This window comes from Podarcis raffonei, chromosome 1, assembly GCF_027172205.1.
Source record: "Podarcis raffonei isolate rPodRaf1 chromosome 1, rPodRaf1.pri, whole genome shotgun sequence".
Lineage (NCBI taxonomy): Eukaryota > Metazoa > Chordata > Lepidosauria > Squamata > Lacertidae > Podarcis > Podarcis raffonei.
Window position 1 is genome coordinate 45,296,627 of NC_070602.1, and position 26,210 is coordinate 45,322,836.

Genomic DNA, 26,210 nt, shown 5'->3' on the forward strand with positions numbered 1-26,210 from the left:
TAAAGCATTCTTTTCCAGCATAACGTGTGAGTAAATGTCGTTCAGCCATACTGGCAGGCTTCAGGCCTGCTGCGCACATATATATATATCAATACCAGAACAATAAAGCCCGTTTCCCCCCGTTACCATGATACTACTGTTTGTTTAAAAGTTTCTGTCTGTTTATATAATTTGTATCCTGATGCTTGTTCAAGGAGCTTTGAGTGCCATCTTGCACTCCCACCAATCTTGTGAAGTAGCTTATATTGACATTAGCTGAAGACTCCAAAGAAAGCTTTGCAGGTTAGCAGGATTTTGAATCTCAAGTTCCCACATTCCAGGCTTGGGGACAGCTAAACCCAGGGGTTGCCTTCAGATGGTGTGGAGTGCAGTTGCTTTTATCCTCAGCCAGCGTGGTCCGTAATCAGGGATGATGAGGGTTGCAGTCCAACATCTGGAGGTTGCCACATTGGCAACTTCTAGTGTGACCTGTGGCCTTCCAGATCTTGGACAAAAACTCCCATCACCCCTGACTATTGGTCATACTGGCTAGAGGGGAGCTGGAGTTGAACAAACATATGGGTGGTCATCCATTAGCCATCCATGCTGTAGTGATTCTCCCACCCTTGCCATGAAAATATAGTCATACAGTCTGTTTGACTTTCAAAATGTTCAGAAACCAAGGTGCGGCTTCCAATTGGCTGCAGGAAGCTCCTGCAGCCAATTGGAAGCCGCACCGGACGTTCAGGTTCCAAAGAACGTTTGCAAACCTGAATACTCACTTCCGGGTTTGTGGCGTTCGGGAGCCAAAACGTTTGACTCGCAAGTCGTTTGTCAACCAAGGTATGACTGTATTTGTAGATTTGGACTGGACCTTTGAGTCTTCCATGGCTATCATTTATCAGGATGCATGCATGGAATGTGTGAAGTGTAGGCGAAGAAATTTGCCATATTTGGCTCTCACATGCTGTTACATGTAAGTAAAGGAACTTACAGTTGTGCTGCTTGTGGGCGGCTTCCCAATCTTGCTTTTCCATTTTTAGCATCCATGCTCCTAGATATCCTATACAGTAGTGGGGGAGGGGCCCAAAAGACAAAGACAAAAAACTTGTATTTTGAAACTGAAACCTAGTGTTGGTTTAAACTGGAAGAAGCAGCAGCCATGGAATTGTGTACTGCCTGTTGCTCCAGTTGGAGTTCAGCTTGTTTTGCGGAGGCAAGCTTTTAACTTTAGCAAATTATCACATTAGAACTTGCAGGGTGAGCCGTTTTTAAATGTGCATTTATTTTGATAGACGGATCAATGTGGGCTCCCGGTTTCAAGCAGAAATCCCACCTCTTAGAGATTGGTCTCTGGCAGCCTCGGACAAGGCCAAGGCAGAACTGGTGTGGCAGCCATGGGAGGAGCTTGAAACGGATGCGTCTACTCAAGAGAATGGTAAGGAGCTTGGAAACTGAACTACTGTCTGTGATGGTTTAAGTCTTTAAAATTGCTGTGTGGTCAGCCACTAATTTCTGTTGACCATTGAGCCACTGTAAAGGTCGAGGCTTGCCAAATATGAAGGGAAATCTAGGTAGGAAATTGGTGTGTGAAGGGATGTATAAGATGACCTTTTGCTTTTCTCTCTCCCCGACCTGCACCTACCGCTTGTCTTGTCTTGTGCTGTGACAGTGGAGAACCTGCTAACTGCTGCTTGCTCTAGTATATTTCCTGGAGGTGGCACCAACCAAGAGCTGGCATTTCACTGCTTACATGAAACGAAAGGAAATGTTCTGGTAAGTCTCCAGAAATCGTCAGTGCGTCTAATTGGATTTGGCAGGAAGGCTGTTTGTATTGGTCTCAGCGAGGGAAGTACTAGCCAAGTACTTGCCAAACTTATGCACTCTGCACACTTTCACCTTCTACAAGGAGCGTCTATGTTAGAATCCTGCCTTTTGAAGAATGTGCCTTTTGGCAGTCTCCTTCCTTTCTTCACTCATGCCTCCCGGTTTCACTGCTAATGGTGCATCTTCCTCTTAGCCAAGTGGTAGAGCATCTGTTTTGCATGCATAAGGGGGTGGGATCAACATTGGGCATCTCCGGGTCTATCTGAGAAGGCCTCCTGCTTGAGACCTTGGGAAACACTGCCAGTCAGAGCAGATGTTTCTGAGCTTGAGAGCAATGGTCGTACTCAGTATATAAAACATAGGAAGCTGCCTGAAACTGGTTGATCTAGCTCACTTCTGTCTACAGCAGGCACCCCCAAATTCGGCCCTCCAGATGTTTTGGGACTACAACTCCCATCACCCTTGACCACTGGTCCTGTTAGCTAGGGATGATGGGAGTTGTAGTCCCAAAACATCTGGAGGGCCGAGTTTGGGGGTGCCTGGTCTACACTGTCTGGCAGCAGCTCTCTGGGGTTTCAGGCAGGAGCATTTCCCAAACTTACCCAAAGATGCAAAGTACAGTGGTTCCTCGGGTTACACATGCTTCAGGTTACATACTCTGCTAACCCAGAAATAGTACCTCAGGTTAAGAACTAACTTTGCTTCAGGATGAGAACAGAAATCGTGCAGCGGCGGTGCAGTGGCAGCAGGAGGCCCCATTAGCTAAAGTGGTACTTCAGGTTAAGAACAGTTTCAGGTTAAGTATGGACCTCTGGAACAAATTAAGTACTTAACCTGAGGTACCACTGTATAAGACAGCTTCATGTGAACTGCAAATGTCTGGTTCTGTTGGAAAACATTTTTTTAGCTGTTTGAGAAGAAGGGTCCAAAAATAAAAGTGCAGGTGCACAGCTAGAAGCACCAGATTAGTTCTGCCAGTGGGCCTGCACCACTGTGTCCTCACTGCCATCCTCACTCCCATTCCATCCCAGGAAATGTGTTTATGTGTGTTGGAAACTTCATGGGTAGGATAAAATAATTAATAATAATAATAATAATAATAATAATAATAATAATAGAATTTATTTTATTATTGTTATTATTAAAGTAAAATTTCACTTTTTCACTTCAGTTGGAAGCTGTATCTAATAGGAAAGTTTCCCCTGTATAGCATTGGATCAGATTCCTATTTATTAATTGGCTCTGTTGAGTGTTACCAATGGAAAGGTGAATATAAATTTAAGAATTAAATAAGTACTTTAACATCTCCTGCCACCTTGGGGAGACTTAATTTTAAAGTCCACCTATTGCTGCGTAATGAAACTGCTTCAGTAATACCAGCACAAGTGCTTACAGGTTTCTTGGTAAGTCTCTTCAGAGTACAGATACAACTTGAATAGTATCTCTTCCCTACATTTTGCCTGAGCTCTAGTCATAGCAGCTGATTTCTTGGAGGGCTGAGAATGGTTTTGGACTCCAGTTATCTCCTTTCTTTGGAGTATTGTTTACTTGATTAAACACGGGCGTTAATGGGCTCTCAGATGACTCATTCCCGGGGTGGGAATTCCTCTGTAATTGGACACGTGCTGACAGGTACCATTATCAGTTGAGGTAACACTGCTGTGTAGGCGAAGAAATGTAATTAATTATGCCTCAAATACCTTCGTGGGTAGGCATGAAGTGCTAAAACCATGCGGGAGAGGGATCTTTTTAAAATAAGACAAAATGTAATCCTTTGATTGTGATTATTTGAATTATTTGATTTGGATTATTTGAAATTCTGTTTTAAAGAGAGACAGACTAACTATTCTGGCTGTCCTTTTTAGAATACGCTGCTCTTCAGCCCAAATCAGTCTTCCCCTCCAGGGATTTGGGACTACAATTCCCATCAGCCTCAACTGGCAAAGTCATGCTGACTGGGACTGATGGGAGTTGTAGTCCAAAACATCTGGAGGTCACCAGGTTGAGGAAAACAACTCCAAACAACAATGAAAAGGGATGTATGTGGCAAAACAGGCTTTGGCTCACAAAACATTATGTTACTGTGTACAGTGGTACCTCGGGTTAAGAACTTAATTCGTTCCGGAGGTCTGTTCTTAACCTGAAACTGTTCTTAACCTGAAGCACCACTTTAGCTAATGGGGCCTCCTGCTGCTGCCGCGCCGCTGAAGCACAATTTCTTTTCTCATCCTGAAGCAAAGTTCTTAACCTGAGGTAATATTTCTGGGTTAGTGGAGTCTGTAACCTGAAGCGTATGTAACCTGAAACGTATGTAACCCGAGGTACCACTGTATTTGTTAGCCTTTTTAAGGTGCCCCCAATCCTTGTTATTGCTAAAAAGACTTAACAGCTCCCATGCCACCTACTTCAAAAGGTTAATTACAAGGATGAATAAGGAGACATGGGTCACGTTGAACCTCAGGTGGGCTCTAAATACATCACCGCAGTAAACAATAAGGGTTGTGACTTCTTGATGTAAATGCACTTGTTTAGGTTTTACAGTTATTGATAAGGCTTTTTGTGTGTGTGCTCCCCCACACCTCAGGCTGCGCTGACCAAATTGCTGCTGAGGAAGTCTTTGTGGCCTGCAAACCACACGTTGGCCGACTATCACTACACAGGTATGCTTGGGAGCAAGGCAGTGGGGACAGCTGCTTCTCTACCCTCCATTTTCTTACTCTGATAATTACTGTTAATGCATGGGGGAGGGGAATATAATTTGATTAATACTGGGAGAGCCTTAAATATCTATTTGGGAATTAGCAGCATTGGGCGGTGATATTACTGTCCTGCTTTTGCCTCAGTGCATAGTGAGATCGGTGCAAAGCTCACCTTCACATATCCCAAACTGCACATTAAACAAACCCGTATAACCATGGAGGCGTGGTATTTTAGGATTGTTTATTCGGAGTTGTTGCTTGCCATGGGATAACTTAGTTGGGATTACTTAGCTGGGGTAATTAGCAGGAACCACTGAATCCCTATTACAGGTTTGAGGAGAAAACGTTTTATTTCCTTAACGGCACCAAAATGGCATTTGAGAATAAAACTGGTTTTGCAGCTGGAATAACCAAATGCAATATTTATGGAAGAGTGAAATGGATAGAATAAAATTGTACACAGGCTGCCCAAACCCTGGGCTAACAGCTTACAATTAACTATACAATACTTATCTTTGCTATGGCGGATACACTTATCATTGCTGCGATAGTGGCGCTGAGGATCCAGTGGGCTGCACTGAAATTTCGATATATAAGGGGGATAGTAGAATATAAATGACACAAATATGACCCACTCAAGGGCAGACAAGACAGCAAGAGTTAGGACGGAAATGGAATGAATGAATCCCTTACAATTATCTCTTCTAAGTAATTGTTACCTGTGTCTGACATCAACCTTTGGAGAGGCAAATGGCTATTGATCAGGTTATCAGTTGGACAGTGCCAATTGGAAGGAAGGTTTTGTTCTCACCAAGGCTAGTCAAGGTCAAACAGAGGCTTATGTGTGCAATGCAATAGATCACGTGTGTAATTTGAAATGCCATAAACACAATGGTATTGTATTACAGTCTCATGAGAACATGTAATTGCCTTTCAGTGAGGGCAGCCAGTCTATATGTTAGGGTGTGTACACCGGCAAAGAGTCTGTACTCGTTGCACAGTCATTGGTAGAGCAAAGCTAAAGGAAGAAGCAGTTCAAGGACAGGAGCAGCATGCAAACTGTGTGCAAGTGTGTGTGTGAGAGAGAACGGTAAACATTTTGAACACCCACCCTGCTAGATATTTGGACAGCAGGGAGACACGGAGCAAAATTGAATTATGTTATTTGTCAAGTTATTTTTCTGCATTTTGCTACAAATGGTGTAGAACATCCACAAGCACCATTCCGGATCATCAGTTGCTTCTTTGTACTTGTTGTTTTTCCTGTGGAACCAAAATGCTTTCATCTGGATCCTGGAGTATCTATGACAACGCGTGGCTGATTTCAATATAGGCTGCTTTTTAGAAAAGCTGCTAAAAATACCCTTTTGTATCTAATGTGCTGCGTGTGAACTTGTGAAAATGATGACTAAAGACATGGAATAAAGGAAATGGACAGCTAAAATCTTAAGAGTCCTAGGTACAATTTAAATGAATCATTGTATGGGTATTGTCTGCCTCATTAGTGTCAAAGTTATCTATCACTCGTAGACAGAAATCAACTCCTACTGCAAGCTTTACTTCTCCGTTAGAAAATGGAAGTTATTTCTAAGGTCATCATCAATACGTTCATTTCTAAACCTTGGGCGGCATCTAACTAAGCCACACTTAGACTAAATCCACTGAAATCCGTAGGCTTAAGTTCATTGATTTCAGTGCATTTACTCTGACTAATATTGGATATCTCCCCTTTCATGAAAGGAGAAAGTGTTCTGGGGTTCACATTCACTCTTGCCCTGTAACACTGTGAAGGAGAAAGTAACACTAAACACTTCTCTAGTAATCAAAGTGTTTTGGACTATGGGTTTGATCCTAAGTTAGGTTATACTGGTAGGGACACCCTGTGAGAAGAGGTTTCATTCATGGGGATGAAGAAGGAGAGGGAGGTGATTTTCATCAGTCTCTACTTCCCCCCAGCAGTGCCTTTGCTCTTTGAAAATTTATGGCAGACGATTGGGGGAACAGCATGGGAGGCAGTGCAGGAGGCTGCATGGGGGAGATTGGTGCAGAATATCACCCCAACCCTTACTCCATTGGGACCTTCCACTGGATCCCAGTTCCCTTAGTGAATGGAAGGAGCCCTTCTGTTTGTTTAGGGTTAGATGGCATTCATGTCTATGAGTATATGGTTCAGCTTTGTCTGTTGCAGGAGTATGCTGTCATTTGAGACACACCAGTAGTGAGACTCACTAAAGTATTTAGGGTATGCAGTGGTATAATTTGTTTAAAGTAAACTAAAAAGGGGGTTCTGTATAAATGCACAATAATTTTATGGTGAGCAGGCTAGTTAATAGAGGTAGACTACTTAATACTAAAGAGATGGCTAAAAAGAACACAAGATTAGGATCCCCCCCCCCGATATATAGCTTCAAATATGCTTGTCATAACATTTTCCTACAAAAAGTTTTTAGAAAAACAGGTGTTCACATAAGAGCAATAACATCAATACAATCTAGACAGGGTAGCAGAGATATGCAAGAGATACACACCTTAACAATAAAATGTTTAAATGTCTGGAAATAGTCTTGAAAAGGTAATGAAGTTGTGTTCCACTCTTTCTTTTCAGGATCAGATAAGTGGAGCACACTAGAGAAAAAGCTCTTCAATAAGGGGATTGCCATCTACAAGAAAGACTTCTTCCTGGTTCAGAAACTTGTGAGTTGCTTGTTGCTTCCTGAGTGCATTGCAAAATAATCGATCTGCCGTTGCAGGACATATGCAGGTGTCACCGGATCATTAACCTTGGGGATTGCTTCATCCTCTAGCTGGGAATTTGTGTTCTGTAGTGTTTATTCAATGGAGTATCTCACTGCCACTTTGGAAGTGAGATTTTTCTGTATACAGATAATCTCTCCTCAGTAGAAGCCTTTATGCTCTCACATCCATAGTGCAGTGTGACAAGTTTTTATTTTGCTCCGATCTCTGTAACAACAAAATATAGTCACAACATACTTCAAAACGCAGTTTTCTGGAGATGATACCTGTGGAGGGAAAAAACTACAAATGAAACAGAAGGAGCATCAGTTGTGAACACAAAAAAAACCAGTGTGAGACCTGCAAAACACATCTTAAAATATTAATAAGGGAAATTGAAAGAGGAAGGGAGCTGAAGGTGTAGTTTTGTCAGTATCTACATTGCCTGATATCATTCATCTAATTCTCAGGGTGTTTTACACCATTATGTGAAAGACGGACAGGACCAGTGATAGGAAGGTGGTTGTGGGAATTCATGTTGGGGAGACTTGAAGTTTTGAGTATTATTTTTTTCCTTGCGCATTTTTTTCTTCCAAGATTATGAAACGTTGGAAGAATTGTAGTCATAGAATTATAGAATTGTAGAGTTGGAAGGGACCCCTGGGGTCAGCTAGTCCAACCCCCTGCAATGCAGGAATCTCAACTAGATCATACATGGCAGGTGGCCATCCGGCCTCTACTTAAAAACCTCCAAGGAAGGGGAGTCCACCACCTCCCAAGAGAGTCCATTTCACTGTCAAGAGCTCTTACTGTCAACAATCCTGATGCTTAGCTGGAATCTCTTTTTTTGTAACTTGAAGTCATTGGTTCGGGCCCTGGCCTCTGGAGCAGAAGAGAACAAGCCTGCTCCATCTTGCCTGTGGCAACCCTTTAGATATTTGAAGATGGTTATCGTATTTTCTTTCAGTCTCCTCTTTTCCAAGCTAAACCTACCCAACTCCCTCAACTGTTCCTCATAAGGTTTGATCTCCAGATCATCTTGGTTGCCCTCCTCTTCACAGTGGTGAGAGCCAGTGTGGTGTAGTGGTTAAGAGTGGTGGACTCGTAATCTGGTGAACCGGGTTCACATCCCCGCTCCTCCACATGCAGCTGCTGGGTGACCTTGGGCCGGTCACACTTCTTTGAAGTCTCTCAGCCCCACTCACCTCACAGAGTGTTTGTTGTGGGGGAGGAAGGGAAAGGAGAATGTTAGCCGCTTTGAGACTCCTTCAGGTAGTGATAAAGTGATATCAAATCCATACACTTCTTCTTCTTCTTCTTCTTCTTCACACATTCCAGCTTTAGATCCCCCCCCCCAACTTCATATTGTTAGCTTTCTGAGTCTTTGGAATGGGCTAGAATTAAAGTCTATATCAATAGATAAAGGGTGGTAGTCAGCTAAGTTGAAGACCAACCATAATTTTTACTTTTATACCTACGTCCGAAATCTTCACGTCATCTGGGAGTAAGCCTTGTTTTATTTGGCAGGGCTTTCCTCTCAGTAGACATGGTTAGAATTGCACTGTAAGTCTGTGATTGATGTTGATCAAGCAAAGCACCAGACAGTTGACTGCAAGCCAGGATACACTTATTATTGCATGTGCCCAGTAGAATGTATGAATCTCTTCCTTCACTTGCAGCAACCTATCCCCATTCCAGCTCCCATGTTGCAAGCAAGCTCTGTAAGCCAGGAAACAAAAGGAAAAGTCAAATCATGCCGGCCTTCAGAAAGGATAGACATGAATGAGCCCTTAGCATTGTGGCCTGTGGCTTTGAAGCACATAGGTGTGGGAGTGTATGAGTGTGAGTGACAGACATGTTTATTGATATATTATTATTTTTTCCTCCCATTTCCTCCCTTGTCTCTTCCCCTTCTCCTCTCAATAAATTCTACAGATTAAAACAAAGACGGTGGCTCAGTGTGTGGAGTTCTATTATACATACAAAAAGCAAGTAAAAATAGGCCGGAATGGGGCGTTGATCTTCGGGGATGTTGATGGAGCCAGCGAAAAAGCGGTTAAAGATGAAGTGGAAGTAGATATCAAGGTAATGTTCGGAATGCCAGCTTCACCCACAAAATTATGCTACCTACAGCTGTAACATTTTGTGTAAAATTGCACGAGACAGCTATGCAGCCTGAGCACACAAGTAGTCCATTGGGTTCTTTTGTTCATAATTTTTATTATTTTCATTAAACTTTGCAAACAACAAATATAACCACAAAAATCATGTCAGTCACAAGCTTCTGCTTCGCAAAGCACAGTAGAGAAGCAAGGAAGGTATCCAACAATGTAATTTATGAGCACTCCTGTCTTGTACATTCATTTTATTTTCAGGTAGGTTGCTGTGTTGGTCTGATGCAGTCGAAATAAATAAATTTTAAAATTGTCCAGTAGCACCTTAGAGACCAACTAAGTATGTTCTGGGTGTAAGCTTTTGTGTGCATGCACACAAAATATCTGAAGAAGTGTGCATATCTGAAGAAGTGTGTCTGAATTAGTGTGCATGCGCACGAAAGCTTATACCCAAAACAAACTTACTTAGTCTCTAAGGTGCTACTGGACAATTTTTAATTTTTTAAATTCATTTTATCACGATTCTTTGCCTCATGTTTTACCCCACTTTCAAATGAGCATTGCACGTAAGAATACAATGTAGTACAAGTAAAATATACAGCATCAACAAATTTAATGTACTTTTATACAAATCAAGTGTAAGGAGGAGCCTTTTCCAGTTTCCCAACACATTTATTAAAACTTGAGGAGGTTCTGTTGGAATGGTGCTGACTGGACTCCATTGGACTTCTTAAGGTCCCCTTCCTGGATTCTGCCTTTGCATTGATTTTTCTTTTAAAAAACTGACTTGCTTCCCTTCTCCGCTTTTTTTTTTTTTACTCTTATGAAGAGCTCCCATAGGCTTACGCGAACTCTTCCTCCCAGAACGTATAACGAAGACTATGAAAACACTGACGAAGAGGAAGAGGAAGTAGAGGACCGGTTGGTTATAAAAGAGGAAGAAGTAGACACATATGAGTTTCATGACAAGAACAGCAACACCGCATACCCCAAACCCACACAGACGCTACACACTGAGGACCAGGTAAGTGTGGAATGACTTGTGGCATGACATCTAGAGGGATCCTGCGTTACAACATGTTTTCCTATATTATTTGAAACTTTCTATTTTGTAATTTGTTTTTAAAAACCCCAAACTGTTAATACATTTAATTTATATATTTACATATTTAATCCCCTTGCCTTAGTCACTGGATTCATCCCACCGCCATATAGATTTGATTGGTAAAATCCTCATCTCTGGCCATTGTCCAGCATCCACTCCCATAGGATTCCTAGTTGTTCCATCTTGCAATAGTTTTTCCTTCCTCCGAAGGTCGGTAGTCTCCTCGTGGAAAAACAGCAGGAACCTGGTGCTCCAAGAGCAGCAGAAGCCAGAGGCAGAACTTCAAGGAGGACAAAGGAGACGCCCATTAAATATCGGAAGACTTCTCCACCTGCCCAAAAGAGAAAAAGAAAACCAAAGCCCAAACAGGACACCATCAACAAAGCCCAGAACCAAGAGGAGGAATTTCCATGTAAAAAATGTGGAAGGTAAGAGTGGGAAAACTCAGAAACGAAAACAAGGGTTCTATTGTATCTTTTGTACAGGAGGAAGTAAAAGAAATGTAGAACTAAAGACGTGGTAGCCTATTTTGCTGGGTGGAGGCGGTGTTAATCGGTGTTTTAACAGCTCCAATAATTATGTTGTTGTAGTTTTTCATTCAGTCTTGTTAACTTTTGAAATAAAATAACTTTTCTTTAAAAAAACAAAAGGTGCTTCCTGCAGTTGTAGAGATTTCTTAGTGTACATGTGCATCTTGCCAGAAAAATGCCATGGTCCATTTCAGAAGTTATGTACATTTTGCCTATATGAATGGTATGATTCCTGCAGAGATGTGATGCTTCAGGGAGTGTTTTAGAGGAGTCTTTCAGTCGACACTGAAGTCGTCATATTTTCCTGTAACAACAGATACTAGTTCAGGATTGAACATGTAGGCTTCTACTGAAGGTAGACTAAGAAAGAGAATGTTTGTTGCCTGCAGGGTCCATTGTGCTAGAAAGTGTTGTTCTCTGCCAGGTTTGCATAAACCCAGTGAACTGTGAGCCTTACCTAGTACTTAAAATGATGAAATGAAGTGAGTGAAATCACTATCCTTCTTTGGCGATCACTATCTGTTGTGTTCACAAATGTGTTGACTGGTAGTCAACACTGTTTTCCAGTCACTTCCCCAGATGCAAAAGAGGTGAAGGCTCACTAGCATTCCAAGTTCTGTCTTCTTGCACTTGTTTCTGAAAGTGCCGTAGACATAATATGAGGGTCAGCTGCGTCTGTTTTAAGGATGATACCTTCCAGATGTTGTTGGACTGCAGTTCTCATCATCCCTGGTTAGGGGCCGTGCTGGCTGGGACTGTGCAACAGCTGGAGGGCCACAGGTTCCCCAACCCTAATGTGGATAGAAGATAGTCATGATACTTAGATTTTCAAAAAGGGTTAGCCAGATCTCTTGTTGAAGCTTGCTAAGAAAATGAGCATCAACTAGAAGATCAGAAATGGAATGATGCAAACCAACTGTGAACAGAGAAATCAGTGATTTTAAGATCAAATTACAGTTGCTGGAGATAGGGAACAAGGTGCAGATGATTTCTACCTACGTTGGAGTAATGGTGTTACTTTAACTTTTTTGTTGCTTGTAAACTTCCAGGCACATTTGCATATGAGTAAAGCATCTAGCTGAAGCCTATTCAGTGCGTTAATCTGCTAGCAAGAGATTTTCTTTTTTAAAAAAATAGCTGCTCATATCAAGTTAAGGACCAGTTGGATGTTTCAAAAAAACATTTGACCCATGGGGAAGACCTATACAAATGCGCCTGACCCTTTCTGTGTCCCAGCTAGGTTCCCATTGCTGTTTTCGGCATGGAGCTCATTTCTAGAAAGCAGGCAGCCGCACAATATAGACAATGTTTGGTGTAAAACCAGAGTGAAAATCGTAACAGTTCAACAGAACTCTTACTAAGTGCCATGCTTTATGAGAGGCAGCTGGCATGTCTCACCTTGCTTATAAGATTACATTTTGATTAGTCACCTTCATGACTTTTTATATTTCTGTAATGATGTTTCATACTGTACGCCACCTTGCTATTTGATATGGTGGCATAGAAAATGCTTTCATAGACAAATAAGATCATAGTCTGTTTTGTGGGCCTGTTAAACTTAGGCCAGTCATGGATGATGATGTACACTGGTCCCAGGTGACAGGAGGGTTAGGCTGACTAGACTGTAAAAGAGCTACTATAGGTAGAGCCAGTGTCTTAAACATGCCCCGTGGAATTGTTCAAGATGCCCATGCCATTGCATAAATTGCTTTTGAAACTTCATTTGGTGTTAGAACAGGTTAGTCATGCAGCATTGTGGGCAGGAGGAAGTTGCTGTGCAAAATATTTTTTTTTTAAAATGCAAGTCCAAAGTTTCCTTTGTGGTTGTTTGGATCCAGACCAGAACTCACATGCATATGCCCCCCCAACATACCTACCTCTTTCCTAGGAAGCCCTGGACAAGAGACAGGCCCTGTTCAGCAGACAGGATTAAACAAGGAGAGTACAACATACATATATCTTTATTTTGCTTGGTCTTGGAATGGAGTTCGGGCTTTGCAGAATGACAGGAGGCATGTCAGTCAAGCCAGGATAATCACAGAAGCAACTGGGTGTACTATTATTGGATATGATATACCTTGAGTGATTTCTCCCCTTATTGCATTTCGGTAACTGTGCATCTTATTCAGGGTTTGTTTTAGGTCTTAAGTTGTGCCTTTTTCCCTTTAAAGACGGCTTACTGTAACAAAGATACATCAGTAGTGGCTATTAGCATAAAGCTAAGATTGGAAACAACCATGTTCGTTGATCAGCAGGTGCCAGGGACAAATGGGAAAGCTCTCTCCACCAGGCCCTGTTTTTTGTTATCCTTTTAGGGGCATCTGACTAGCCCCTGCTGCAGACACAATTCTGGACTAGACTCACCATTAATCTGTGTCCACAGCTGCCTGTACCTCAGATTAAGTTAGTATGTTGGCTAAGTACAAACACATAGCTAAAGGAAATCACAAGGGTTGAGTCCACAGTCACTTCACAGAATCTGCGCTACAAGCACAATATGGTTTGCTTACAGATATTGCAGCACATAATCACGGAAGACTCAAGTTTTTATCTAGGCCTCCCAGTTCACTTATCCTTCCCAATGGCGAACACTGAGCATACATTAAGAAGAACACGGGAGCAGTTTTGTTTACTGCAGTGCAGTTTTCACTGGTGACCTTGCCTGGGCAAGCTAGCATCTTTTGGGGAGGATGTTGAATCTCTCCGATTCACGAGAGAAACCAAGGTGAGCTAGAGTAAGTAACGGCGCTATTATGTGTTTTCCTCTAGAATCTTCTACAAGGTGAAAAGTCGCAGCGCTCATATGAAAAGTCACGCTGAGCAGGAGAAAAAGGCGGCGGCTCAGAAGCAGCGAGAGAAGGAAGAGGCAGAGGCGGCGGCAGCAGAGGCGGCGGCTCGCAGCCGAGCTCAGCAGGTGGAAAGCAGCGACAGCGGGAGCAGCAGTGGCAGTAGTAGCAGCGGCGGCAGCAGCTCAGATGAAGACGGAGAGGTGTAGCAGAGGGTGACGGGAGGAGGCTGCTAGAGCTGGGCTGGCCCTTTGAACCTGGGAAGATCTTTTCTACTTGCTGCACCTGTGGAGCGCCACATCTGAACAGACACCCAGCCCTCTTGCTTCCACTTCCTTCCTCGCCTCACTAACACGGACTGGTGGATTTTGAAAAGAAAAGAAAACCATCACCTTGGAAGTTTCTACTTTTTAAAGAAAACCAAAATTTTATGAATCACTTTATTTATAAATTAACTGTTTCGGTACCTATTTGAACAAATGATCATGGCATGGAATTCAGCTTTCCTTCAGTTCAAATTACCCTTCCATGGGATCTCTGGGAGTCATGAGAGCAGTGCTGGGGTGAGGGTGGGGCATCAGGGTGAGAAATCTGCTGGGGCATCAGTTCTTGTTCCCATACTGTTTCGTCCTTTTCCAACCTCCAAGTTTTACCTGCAGTTCCACACTCATTAACTTTCTTCGTCTACCTGGTTAGGGCTCCAGCCAATACATGTTTTACCTCCTCCATCCTTTGTTACAAGAGTTTATTTTCCAAAGGAAAAAGATGCCCAGAAAAATCTGTTGGGGAGCAGCCTCTGTGGGATGACCTTTGAGAGTAAAAGACTTGTCTTTTCAAGCACAGGAAGCCACATATGTTGCTAGCATTAATCCAGCCTCGCCCTTGGCTGTAGAATTTAGAAATGCCATGCAGGATTGACCATATATATTGCACACACTTCTGGCGACTGGAGGCAGGGGCTGTTGCTGACACCTAAACTATTGGAATGGTGAATAGCTTTGAGTGCAGAACACAGGCTTTTCTTACAGCTTCTGTCCCTGGGATTATGGATAAAAGGAGCTCAGGTTAATAGGATTGGGGATAGAGAATCTTAGAGAACCACTGACAATCTGAATAGATGAGATTGAGTTAGATGAACCAATGGTCTGATTTGGTGTAAGGCAGGTAAATATTCATACATTGCAGCTACTGTGGAATTTTTGCCAAAAAGTGGCAGAGAGGACGCCTTTGGATTTCACCCTGAAGCTGCCTAATTAGATTGGGGATCATGTTGTTTATTTACCTGTTCAGTCCTTTTTCAATAACTCCACAAAAGAAAAGCTACTAAAAGAAAAAGATTAAGCATTGTATGTTTTCCTTCCTTCCTTCCTTCCTTCCTTCCTTCCTTCCTTCCTTCCTTCCTTCCTTCCTTAAAAGGCTTTGAAAATACCCTTATGAGAACACTTGACTGATATATTCATTCATTCCTAAGCATTTTGCAACCTACACTGCTGTGCTTATCATTTGCCAACCAAAGAAGAACCTTCATTCAGAACTTGCACAACTAGCACTCCATGGTAGTTAAAAAATAAAATAAAATGCAAGATATCCAGCATATTGGGAGGGGAAAAACTAGACTTGCAGTGATAGCGTCCCAGGATCTCTCTCTTTGGAAGGAAACATTAGTACGGTGTTACCTCTAGTTGTGAACTTATTGCGTTCCAGAGGTCCATTCTTAACCTGAAACTGTTCTTAACTAGAGGCGTACTTTTGCTAATGGGGCCTCTTGCTGCTGCCGCTGCACTGCCGGCACATAATTTCCGTTCTCATCCTGGAGCAAAGTTCTCAACTTGAGGTAACTCATCCAGGTTAGCGTAGTTTGTAACCTGAGGTGTTTGTAACTTGAGGTACCACTGTACTTCAATTGGCACCTGTGCTATCATTGACTGCAGTGTTTGTAGTTGTCATCTTACACTGTGTAGAGAGCTATCGCCACATATCAACAGGTGAAAGTGTACTGCACTAGTTTTCAATCTTGCAGTGGAGGGAGAAGCAAAGCAGAAGGCATTTCTGTCTACAAAAAGATGCCCTGTCAAGAATTGGTATAGATATACGTAGAGCACTTTAAGTGAAAGTGTTTAAGAACACTTAAACTGAAACGTTGCTGTCAGTAGTAGGGCTGGTTTGTTTATTATAATGCTGAGGGACAGCTATGATGTGTGGCCACTGGGTAGCCTGAGGATTATGACTTTTTAGTGACTATATCTGCAAATTATATTCGGGAGGGTCTAGGACTCGGCACTAAAATTCCTGACTTCACAGATCTATAACCTCCTAGTTATGCAAATATGAATTAATTTATTTGCCAGTTTCAATTGTCAAACTTGGTGTTTTATTTGCTCCTAAAATAATGTTGATCTAAAATAAAGGGCTGTTAACTGTGGAGGAGGAGGAAGTAAATCTTCATTAGCTGTTAGCAGATGCAAGCCACACGAGTAGATTTTTTTTTTAGCCCTTTAAAACCGTGAGGAAAGTGAAAGCTAAGATGTTGAGAATTTTGTAAACTGCATTATTAACATTGTGCATCAGAAGTTTTGAGTGTGTCACAATGGGATTGTGTCTTTGCAGTTTTCTGGATCTCCTGAAAACTGCTGAAGTCACAACTCTCTAGAAGTGTACATAGAAGTGATGGAAAAGGTTGCTATAAACTTCAGCTTTAAATCCTTATTTCCCATTGCCAGTGGCAATCTGACTGACAAGTGATTATTGAAATACTCCATCCCTCTGAAGAAATTGGTTAATTTGATTAAAGCATAATAAGGTTCAATCTAACTCAGCTAGATTGCTGTTGACCTTCTGAGAGTTGAGCTGCATGACCAGAGGAATCATATATATTGTAGTTTTTACTGGATTAAAAGTGTAGCCTCATGATTGCATATTTTAATGCTGTCATCCATATTTTTTAAAAAATTGCATAGACAGAGCAAATACCCTTTACTTCCAACTTGGAAAGTGGTGCCCTTGGTAACGTAGCACATGGTTTTGCAAGCAGGAGCTCCCAGCTTTAACCCCTGGTATCTCCATTTAAGAGTGTACGATGGCAGACCTAAGAAATGCATCTGCCTAAGGATTTTGGAGAACTGCTGCTACTCAAAGGATACAGTAGTGCGCTAGATGGACCAATAGGCTTGATACTGTATAAGGCAACTTAAAACGTGTTTAGTGCTTCATAATGGAAAAACTCGCATGCACATAAAAAATTACTGTCTGAACATTTTTCAACTAGTATAATGCAAATTCCACTAGATTTCTTATAGGAGTCCTTCCAGCACATCATAAAAACAGTCTTCAGTGAGATGGGCCAAGTTTTGTGCTTTTTCTTTTTACTCGTTTTTCTCTCTTTCTTTCTTTTGGCAGTTTCAGAAATTTGTCAATGCAATCAGACTATTTTCTCCGCTCCTTTGTTTTGATTTGAACCTTTGGCATTCAGATTATAAAAATTTGCACCATCATTTGTGATACATCATAGTAAAGAAGTATATTTTCCCCCTTTTACACCCGGCTCATTCTGGGGTGTGTAGCTTTTAATTGCACCTTCTAGAAATGTCTTGTCTCAACTCTTCTCTTCTTTTCTTTCTGCACTTAAACTAAGACTTATTCCTGTCCCGAGGCGCAAAAAGCTTTGTTAAGATATTCACTAGAAAACTGGACAGAAATCTGCCCCCTGGCCATGCGTTAATGCTCTGAAAAAGAGGTCTAGATAAGAAACTGATATTTTTAATTTTTTTTAAAAAGGTCTGCTTTAAATGTGGGAATGAAATTAAAACAGTGTTTTATGCTGAGAGAGACTATATTTTTTAGAAGTGAACAAAGTAACCACTGGGCATTTTCTTGAAAGAAAAAGGTGGTGTGTGTGAACCGAAGTAGCAAATCTCTCTTGTTTGGGGTGGGGAATGTACATGTGATTGATCTGCTTCCTTCCCAAATACAATTTGCACAATCTAGCACAGAGCAGTTTGGACTTCCTTGTGTCCTATCTTGTAGCTATGAAAGAAGAGGCTCCACAGATATGACTTCAAAATCTTATTTATAGTATATGAATAAGAAAGATCACGAGTCAGTCTGAAAAAAAGTTAATTATCCCCATCTGTTAAACTTTGCAAGAGATAAATTTTTAATGGTCTATTTTTTTATTGTAACAAAATGGAAAACACATTTATATGGGAGTAGATTCTGCGTCATGTCTGTTTCAAAGGCATGGGACATAATCTAGTAGATTAGCCATAACTAAATCCAATTGAAATAAATGGGAATTCATAGCAAGCTCTGATTTTTATTTTTTTTTATTATAAATTTTTATTCATATTTGCACATATATACAGGAAAAACATAAACAAAAAATCCACCACATACCTTATACAAATTATATCCACTTCACAAATTATAAATAAAATGCATAACTGAGTTAGTCTCAACTAACTGAGACTAACTCAGTTGAGCAAGCTCTGATTTTTATTTCCCACTCCATTGTTTTTGGATGGCCTTAGGCCAGGGCTAGGCAACCTAAGGCCCGGGGGCCGGATGCGGCCCAATCACTTTCTAAATCCGGCCCACGGACAGTCTGGGAATCAGTATGTTTTTACATGAGTAGAATGTGTGCTTTTATTTAAAATGCATCTCTGGGTTATCTGTGGGGCATAGGAATTTGTTCATTCCCCCCCCCCCAAAAAAATATAGTCTGCTCCACCACATGGTCTGAGGGACGGTGGACTGGCCCATGGCTGAAAAAGGTTGCTGACCCCTGCCTTAGGCTACGGATGCAATTCAACAAATTAATATTGACTGTGCTCCTTTAAGCAAAAGCAGAACTGAATTGTCTTTATCCCCTGTTCTTACCTTCCTTTTGATGTACATGGAGGGGCAGAGCACAGTTATGCTGACTGATGCTGAACTCTGCATTTTTTTGCCTCAATCCTGTGGGAGCATCTTAACATGAAAACAGTGGATGTACAAATGTATGTATGCAAGAGAAGTATGTGCAGAGACATCTTTAGTCTGATCAGAGATCCACACATGCAAATTGTGGAAGGAGTTAGCAAATGCTGGCCCCTCCTTTATGAAACAGGTGAGAACAAAGTTCTTGTGTTCTAGAACACTGGATTTCAAGTGCTGGGTCACAGTCTAGCCTAAGGTGGGGCTAAACAGCACCACTTCCATAAATCAAAATACACACTAAAAATTAAGTAGTTGATCCCCAAATATGGCTCCCCCAAAATTAACTAGTGTGTCCCAAATCCCAAAAGGTTGCTAATTGCTGTCTGAAAATGAATTTGCTTCAACACTGGGTGGGAAATGAGTGGTATAAATGCTGGGTTTAGCGTGCTTGGTTCTAAAATGCTCAACGCCAGCTTTAAATCATTGCAACTGTTACTCACCTTGCATACCTACTTCCATTATCTTGATTTTCCCCATATTACAGTGCATCTATAATTGACATTATGGCCAGTGGTCTTCATTTGGAGTTTGAGATTATTTTAGAAACTAGCAATATCTCTGTTTTATGTCTTAGCCTGGTCAGAGGAAATATTTTATAGTCAGGTCCTAATAAATGAGAAAATCCTTACAAGTAAGTTCACAAAATGTTGTAGCCCACAATTTTTGACCACTTACCCAGCCATCTTCGTTAATAATTTGTGGTTCCTTTTAATGATCTGAAGGGGTATGGGGAATCTTCCTGTTTCCAGATACTTCCCTGGCTGGTTACCTTGCATCTGTTTCCCTTCACCACAGACAATCAAGTGCATGGCTATCTACAAACCTGGATGTATGGCTCTTGATGATAACCACTCCTGCTATTGAGCTGCCAATGGTATGTGGAGAATCTGGCAGACTCCCCACTTGGTGCCTTTCTGTTGAGTAATAGTCAACATCCTGTGAGAGAGGATGTTTATGAAGACGCTCTCTTGAGGATTAGCTGCAGCTCTACAGTATGATGCAGTTTCACATTCAGCACAGCACTTTAAAAAGTTATTTTCAAGGCGGTTAGCGAATTTGGGAAACTGGCTCGGTCCTGCAGCAGACATTAATTTCTGATTGCTGTGCATCCTTTTTTAATTGAAAAGGAACTGGACAGGCAAATAGTTTCCTGGCTGAACTGCATTCCTGTAATACCACTTTAGTCAAAACATGCATGTCTACTCAGTAGCCAGCCTTACTGAAGAGCAGATAAGTGTGCTTAAGGCTGCAAGTCTAAGCCCAGTTACTAGAGAGTAAGACCCACTGGGTTTTGTGGCATTTTTAGAAAACATGCTGCATATCCAAATTAACATAAGATGGTTGAAGCTTCAAATTAATGCCCTCTCAGTCGCTGGGAAAACAGCAGCTTGCCAGTCCGTGCCCATGTTTTGTGGTAGCATAACCAAGCAAATCACTGGTGTAGAGAACCATATTTCAGTTATCTCTTGCATTTAAGACAGTGAAGAGGTGGTGGGGTGTTTATCTGTATTCACCTGGCTTTGCTTCCATTTTTCCACCTGCTAGCAAGGGTTCTTAAAAGTGTATCTCAAAGGGTGTATTTTTAAGGCTTTTTCTGTTTGTCAGTCAATACTTGTGTCCCAAGACTTGCCCATGCACTTACTTCCTCTACTGCAAGTTCACACAAATGGTCTTCTAGTGAGCACTTTCATAGGAGTTAATTCAGTATTTTTGGAGGATAGGGAAACAGCACAAATGCTTCTGCTTCCTTGGTTATGTCTCTTCTCCCTGCACCCCTCCCCCAAGAACCCCAGATCTTAAACCCATCCACTGGGTTCAGCTGTTCCTTTAATCCCTTCTATATGCCGCTATGCTGGAGCTGAAATCCCCCCAGAACAGTGACTGTGCAACTTCATTCATTTCAGAGGGGCTGCTCAGAATTCCTGCCCCAAGCTGCGTTGAAATGAGTGAAGGTTGCGCGACTGGCTGTAGTGCATGATAGGCTATGGCTCTAATCTCCAGCTGCTTACATTTCCCTTCTCTTCTGCCCCGACCCACCCCCTTTCTGGAATATGGGATTTATATCAACAGCTGAACCTATAAAGATGCCCAGCTGCTTATCATGAGAAAGAGGTGAATATATATTTTTGTAAAATATAATTGTGGCTTTTGTTTTTAATACCACCTCTTTTTTGCATCTTCCAAGTTTTATGGTTGTTCTGAAGCTCAGATTTGGTACCAATTGGCTTTCCTGAGTCTATGTTTTAATTCGTAATGCTAGAGTTTTTGTGGTGTACAGAAATAGTCTGTCTTTGTGTAATTATTGTATAAATGCTTTTTATCAAAAAATATAGAGCTTTTATTTTAACAAACATGCAGGAACTGCCTTTTGTGTATTTACTGCACCTTTTAAAAGACTGTTACATATTAAAATATTGTACATACAAAAATATTATATACCTCTTATGTACAGATGTGATAGACAATTTATTTTTGTGCTTTTGTTTTTTTACAAAACATTAATACACTAAGAAGTCTTGCTGATGTGATTTAATGTACTCATGTAACTTATTTACTTCTGAATGTTCCATTGTATCTTTTCAAACCTTTTATTAAATAAGGTTTAAAAGCAACTTTTGTAACCCAAGTTTTTTTAATTATTATTAAATGATCTGAGAGAGGGTGGTAAGCTCTCTCTCTCCATCTACTAAGGTGCTTTTGGTTTGTTTTAACATAATTAAATATGATCCGTGTGCGCCAAGGAGTAGGTGTTGTTTTCCTGCTGGCAGTTTTGATTTTTGTGTATGATTATTGGCTCAGTCTGTCCTCATGTCAATAATAATAATAATAATAATAATAATAATAATAATAATAATAATTTTCATTTCTTACATTCTGCCCTTCTTCTCATGAGAACTCAGGGCAGCTATCAGTAAGAGTACAGCATTAAACAAAAGTAGAACCAAAGTGCTAAATAGAACACACTTTCTGGAATAGGGCTGAAGCTGTTGGCTATAGTAACAGCATGGGGGCAATCTGACCTCTACAGGGAGAGTGCCGGAGCGGAGATGTCCTGTCTCTTGTGGTTAAGCCCCTGGGCCATAATGATCAAGGGAAGTACAAGCACAATCCCTGTAGATCAATCCGCTGCTACTGGGAAAGGCGATCTTTCTCCATGTGTGGATCCTAACTTGTTTAGGGCTTTTCTGTGATAGTAACAAGACCTTCAGTTGTGCCCAATTACTCACTGTTAGCCAGTGCAGTCCTTTGAGGATTGGTGGTGTTTGATCCCCTCCCTGCTTATATGTTGAATGCTGTGCATGACAAAAGGGTCTAGGGCAAGGTTGAAAACTCCACATAAGCTACCTTTATGGCAGTTTGCAGTTTGCTGGCTCTTTTAGACCTGTACACCTGTCAGATGACAGTCAGCTTTGCTAGCATTAATCAAGTTTCCTGTGCAATGGATAATGTATCGTCAAATATTGCCTCACTACATGCTTTGAGCAAACATGTGCAGCCTGTGGGTTATGTGAACCTTTGTTCAGGTGCTTTTTCTTTATTCTGCTCTATAGGTGAATCTTATATCAGGTTTCACAGACACTGTCTTCAAGGTTTCTCCCCAATATTTATTCTGAGTAATTTCTTGCAGGGCACTGAAGTCATACTGTTTTTTGTTTTTAATAAATTTTTATTAACTTTCTTTTCTATCATTGCAAACATTTCATATCAATAACATATATATTACACTTCTTCACCCCTTCCCTCCCGGGCTTCCCTCAGCTTCCATTTCTGGTTTGTTACCCCCTTATTACACACTGCTGTTTCTTACAATCCACTATATCATTTCTTCATTTTAAAATGTTCTCTATCAATAAAGATGTGAGTGTTTATTTAAATCCTGCCATCAAGTCGATGTTCTTTCTTTGTTTCTGCAAATAATAATAATAATTATTATTTATACCCTGCCCATCTGGCTGGGTTTCCCACTCTGGGCAGCTTCCAACCGAATATTAAAAACAATACAGCGTCAGACATTAAAAACTTCCCTAAACAGGGCTGCCTTCAGTTAAAAGTAAAATAGTTGTTTACTGCCATGACATCTGCTGGGAAGGTGTTCCACAGGGTGGGCGCCACTACCGAGAAGGCCCTCTGCCTGGTTCCCTGTAACCTCACTTCTCCAGTGAGGGAACCGCCAGAAGGCCCTCAGTGCTGGACCTCGGTGTCCGGGCTGAACGATGGGGGTGGAGATGCTCCTTCAGGTATACAGGACTGAGACCGTTTAGGGCTTTAAAGGTCAGCACCAACACTTTGAATTGTGCTCAGAAACGTACTGGGAGCCAATGAAGATCTTTCAGGACCGGTGTTATATGGTCTTGGTGGCCACTCCCAGTCACCAGTCTAGCTGCCGCATTCTGGATTAATTGCAGTTTCCAACTACCTTCAAAGGTAGCCCCACGTAGAGCGCATTGCAGTAGTCCAAGCGGGAGATAACTAGAGCATCAAAGTCACTGTTGTCCTTTTCTCGTAGTCTATCTGTCAGAAGGAGTGCCGGAAATAGCATTTGCACATGCATGTGTGCACACACACTCCAGCCCACTGCGGCGTCTGCGGGACCGTGAACCAGCCCAAGCCACACAAACTTTGCCGACCCCTGATGTGGAAGATATTTTTTATAATCATTTCTACAAGAGATGAAACTAAAATGTATGTTTTCCCTTTTCAGTTCTCAATAACTCAGTTTTAGGGATATTCTGGAATGCACCTCTCTTTATACTGGTTATTACTGAACAGTTTCACTAGTACAAATGAGAACCAAGATCATCCTTTGTATAAAACATTTATTTCTATTTTAAACAAGTTTCACAAACAGTTAAAACCAGATCTAAATAACTTGACAAAAAAGTTTGATAATATGATCATGCTGTATAATTATACTGTATAAAAACCAATTATCATCATGGTAGGTGCTTAAAAATTGCTCTCCATAGAGTTTACTTTAGAAGCAGAGTCTTCTAATGGAGCCATAATGGTCAACAAGTGAGAGCTGCCAACTTCAAATGCCCTTTGACATGTTTGCATAAATGATTGTACACAGTAGCTAGACAGACTGGGAAGCAAATGAACCCCTTTCCAGTTGATGCCAATATGTTTTATATTTGTATAAACCCCCATTAAATAAGATTAATGTAAGCCACCCCCATTTCCAATGAAGTCGGGGATTCAACATAGCTTACAGGTTTTCACATGGGTGCTCCTTTCATCCATGTTCAATAACATAGGCTAAATAATCACAGGAAAGGCAAGATAGTTCAAGCAATGAAGGAAGGAAGCACTTTTAATTCTTTGCTGTACCACACAGCCCTTTTCTCTGAGCAACCACATACCTGCTAACCATTTGCTTTGCTTTTCACCAAAATCCAGTGCATAAATTTAAAGTGCAATTTTTTTTCAGAAACACCCATTTTTATTTTGGCAATTTGACTTTTGATTTGTTCCACAATAGTAAAGTAATCCATTCACCAAGACAAGAAATGGCAGCTATTTCTCACCAACATGTGACCTCTTTCAACCAGTAAAGATTCTTATATTAAATTAATTCCTTTGGAATAATTTGACAGCAATGTCAAATCAACCTGATGCTTGGACTTATGTAGAAAGGATCTTAAGACTACTTTCCTAAATGTGCCTATTAGATGATAATACCACCACCATCCTCTGCCGGACGATGTAGCTTTAATGGGTCTATGACCTTCATGAGATTGCAGACCACTATTGACACTCATTGTAAGGGCTGCTCCAGTCATTCGACAAGATAGGAGTCCCCTCCTGCATTTCCACACCATGTTGGCCATGTTGTTTGTAAAGTTTAAGTAGTAGATGAGTGCATGCAATTGGGAAATGAGGCTCCAGGCCACATTCTCTGGGTGCTTGCGTGCATATGTCTCCCATTCAAGTGCTGTAGAAAAAAAGGCACAAGTGACACACTGTGGAAACATGAGGGTCTATCTGTCTTGTTCTGCAATGTGGAACAGCCCTAAGGAATCCAGGAAGCATGGGAAAGCTTTTTCTGCAAAACTGCTGATATTAAATGGCATGGCTACAAAAGTGTTTCTCTGCCAGTTCTATGCTTATGCCTAACAGCGTTCCTTATGAAGGATATTAAACGCTTGGAAAATTTCAGAAAAGTACAGCACCCAAGTAACTTAAGAGTGACCTTTCATTGACCTTCTAGCCTTTAAATGAAAACCAGAAAACCCAAAATTCCTCCTGTTAAAATTCTCTAACCCCTCCTCCTGAAGGAAGCTGAACTGTTCGACATTGATTAAATTTAAATCACATTTGCACACAAGAAATTTCAACATCAAGATGAAGGACAGGCAACTACTGTTTGCTGGGAACCTTGGGAACAGATTTCCATAGGGACAGATACTACTGATAACTGCTTACATTAAAAGAGCTGCTGCCATCTACACCACATGCTGTATTCTCAAACAGTTTCATGCACTACTTCCCACACAGCCACTCACAAAAAGTTTGGACCTCTTTAGAAACCTTGCCTGACCTGAAGAAAAACCTCTTATCTGCCCCTCATCTTGCATTGTCCGTCTTTTCTGGCTTATTGCATGCTGAACTTGTGCCATCATCAAATGTCTTGCTAACTCCTGACAATTTTTAAGTAGCAGCTAATTGTGACATCATCTTTTGGGTTCTCCAATATTCCACCTTTTCCAACACATTGCACCAAATTGATGGTGATGTTTATACATGCATGAGCACAGCAGTGCAAATTCAGGATGAAGAATAATGTGCATAGAAATGCATTACAATTTTCTGCTTGAACAAAACTAAATCAGGTAAAACGGGAGCTCCAGTCTGGATGTCCTAGCATCATTATTACTTAATTTTTCAGAATTATTAATGTTGTTTCACAAATATCAATATAATCCATGATTTTTAACCTGAGTTACAAAACTGATCAATGGGAGTGAAAAAACGTTTTCTGCTCATTGTTTCAACCATGACCAAATGCGTAAAAAAAGGAATGTTTTTCTTAAAAGTTATATAAAAATAATGTAAACAGTTTTGGATTTCTATTTTTCCTCTCTTAAACCCCCTTGGCTTTTTCTTCTAAATCCTTTATGTAAAAGTACACTGCAACTGTATTAAATTAACAGACCAGATGCAGACAGCTGGGCACTATGGACATCTTTTCTATAAACAACTGTAGCTTGAGCTTGAGCAATAATAATATGTGGACTGAGAACTAATTCGTCCAGCTAATCTCTAGTGAGAAACAACACCAGCTGCTAGTAGGAGTTTAAGAATGTGTTACTTTGGGAAAGCTTAGCACCAAGACTTAAGAAACTCATTTTGCTAATTAAAGAGCAGATCTATTTGTTGGTCATCTGTTCCACTCCTAGACCAAAAACTTACATCACACCACAAGATGTGCATAAAGGTTTATCCAAAAGACTATTCCTTTG

At 41.1% G+C, this 26,210-nt stretch overlaps 1 protein-coding gene across 2 annotated transcripts in view; it reads left to right on the plus strand.

Moving 5' to 3' along the window:
- The window catches only part of MIDEAS (mitotic deacetylase associated SANT domain protein), a 69,855-nt gene extending 54,745 nt beyond the window's left edge, over nucleotides 1-15,110 (plus strand). For both annotated transcript variants that reach the window (XM_053384064.1, XM_053384062.1), the window contains exons 6-13: nucleotides 1,275-1,417; nucleotides 1,652-1,755; nucleotides 4,391-4,466; nucleotides 7,111-7,199; nucleotides 9,174-9,323; nucleotides 10,182-10,376; nucleotides 10,668-10,885; nucleotides 13,757-15,110. In XM_053384064.1, the coding sequence (XP_053240039.1) occupies nucleotides 1,275-1,417; nucleotides 1,652-1,755; nucleotides 4,391-4,466; nucleotides 7,111-7,199; nucleotides 9,174-9,323; nucleotides 10,182-10,376; nucleotides 10,668-10,885; nucleotides 13,757-13,982 (1,201 nt within the window). In that variant the 3' untranslated portion in view covers nucleotides 13,983-15,110. The remainder of the gene's footprint in view (nucleotides 1-1,274; nucleotides 1,418-1,651; nucleotides 1,756-4,390; nucleotides 4,467-7,110; nucleotides 7,200-9,173; nucleotides 9,324-10,181; nucleotides 10,377-10,667; nucleotides 10,886-13,756) is intronic.
- Nucleotides 15,111-26,210: the final 11,100 nt, after the last annotated feature.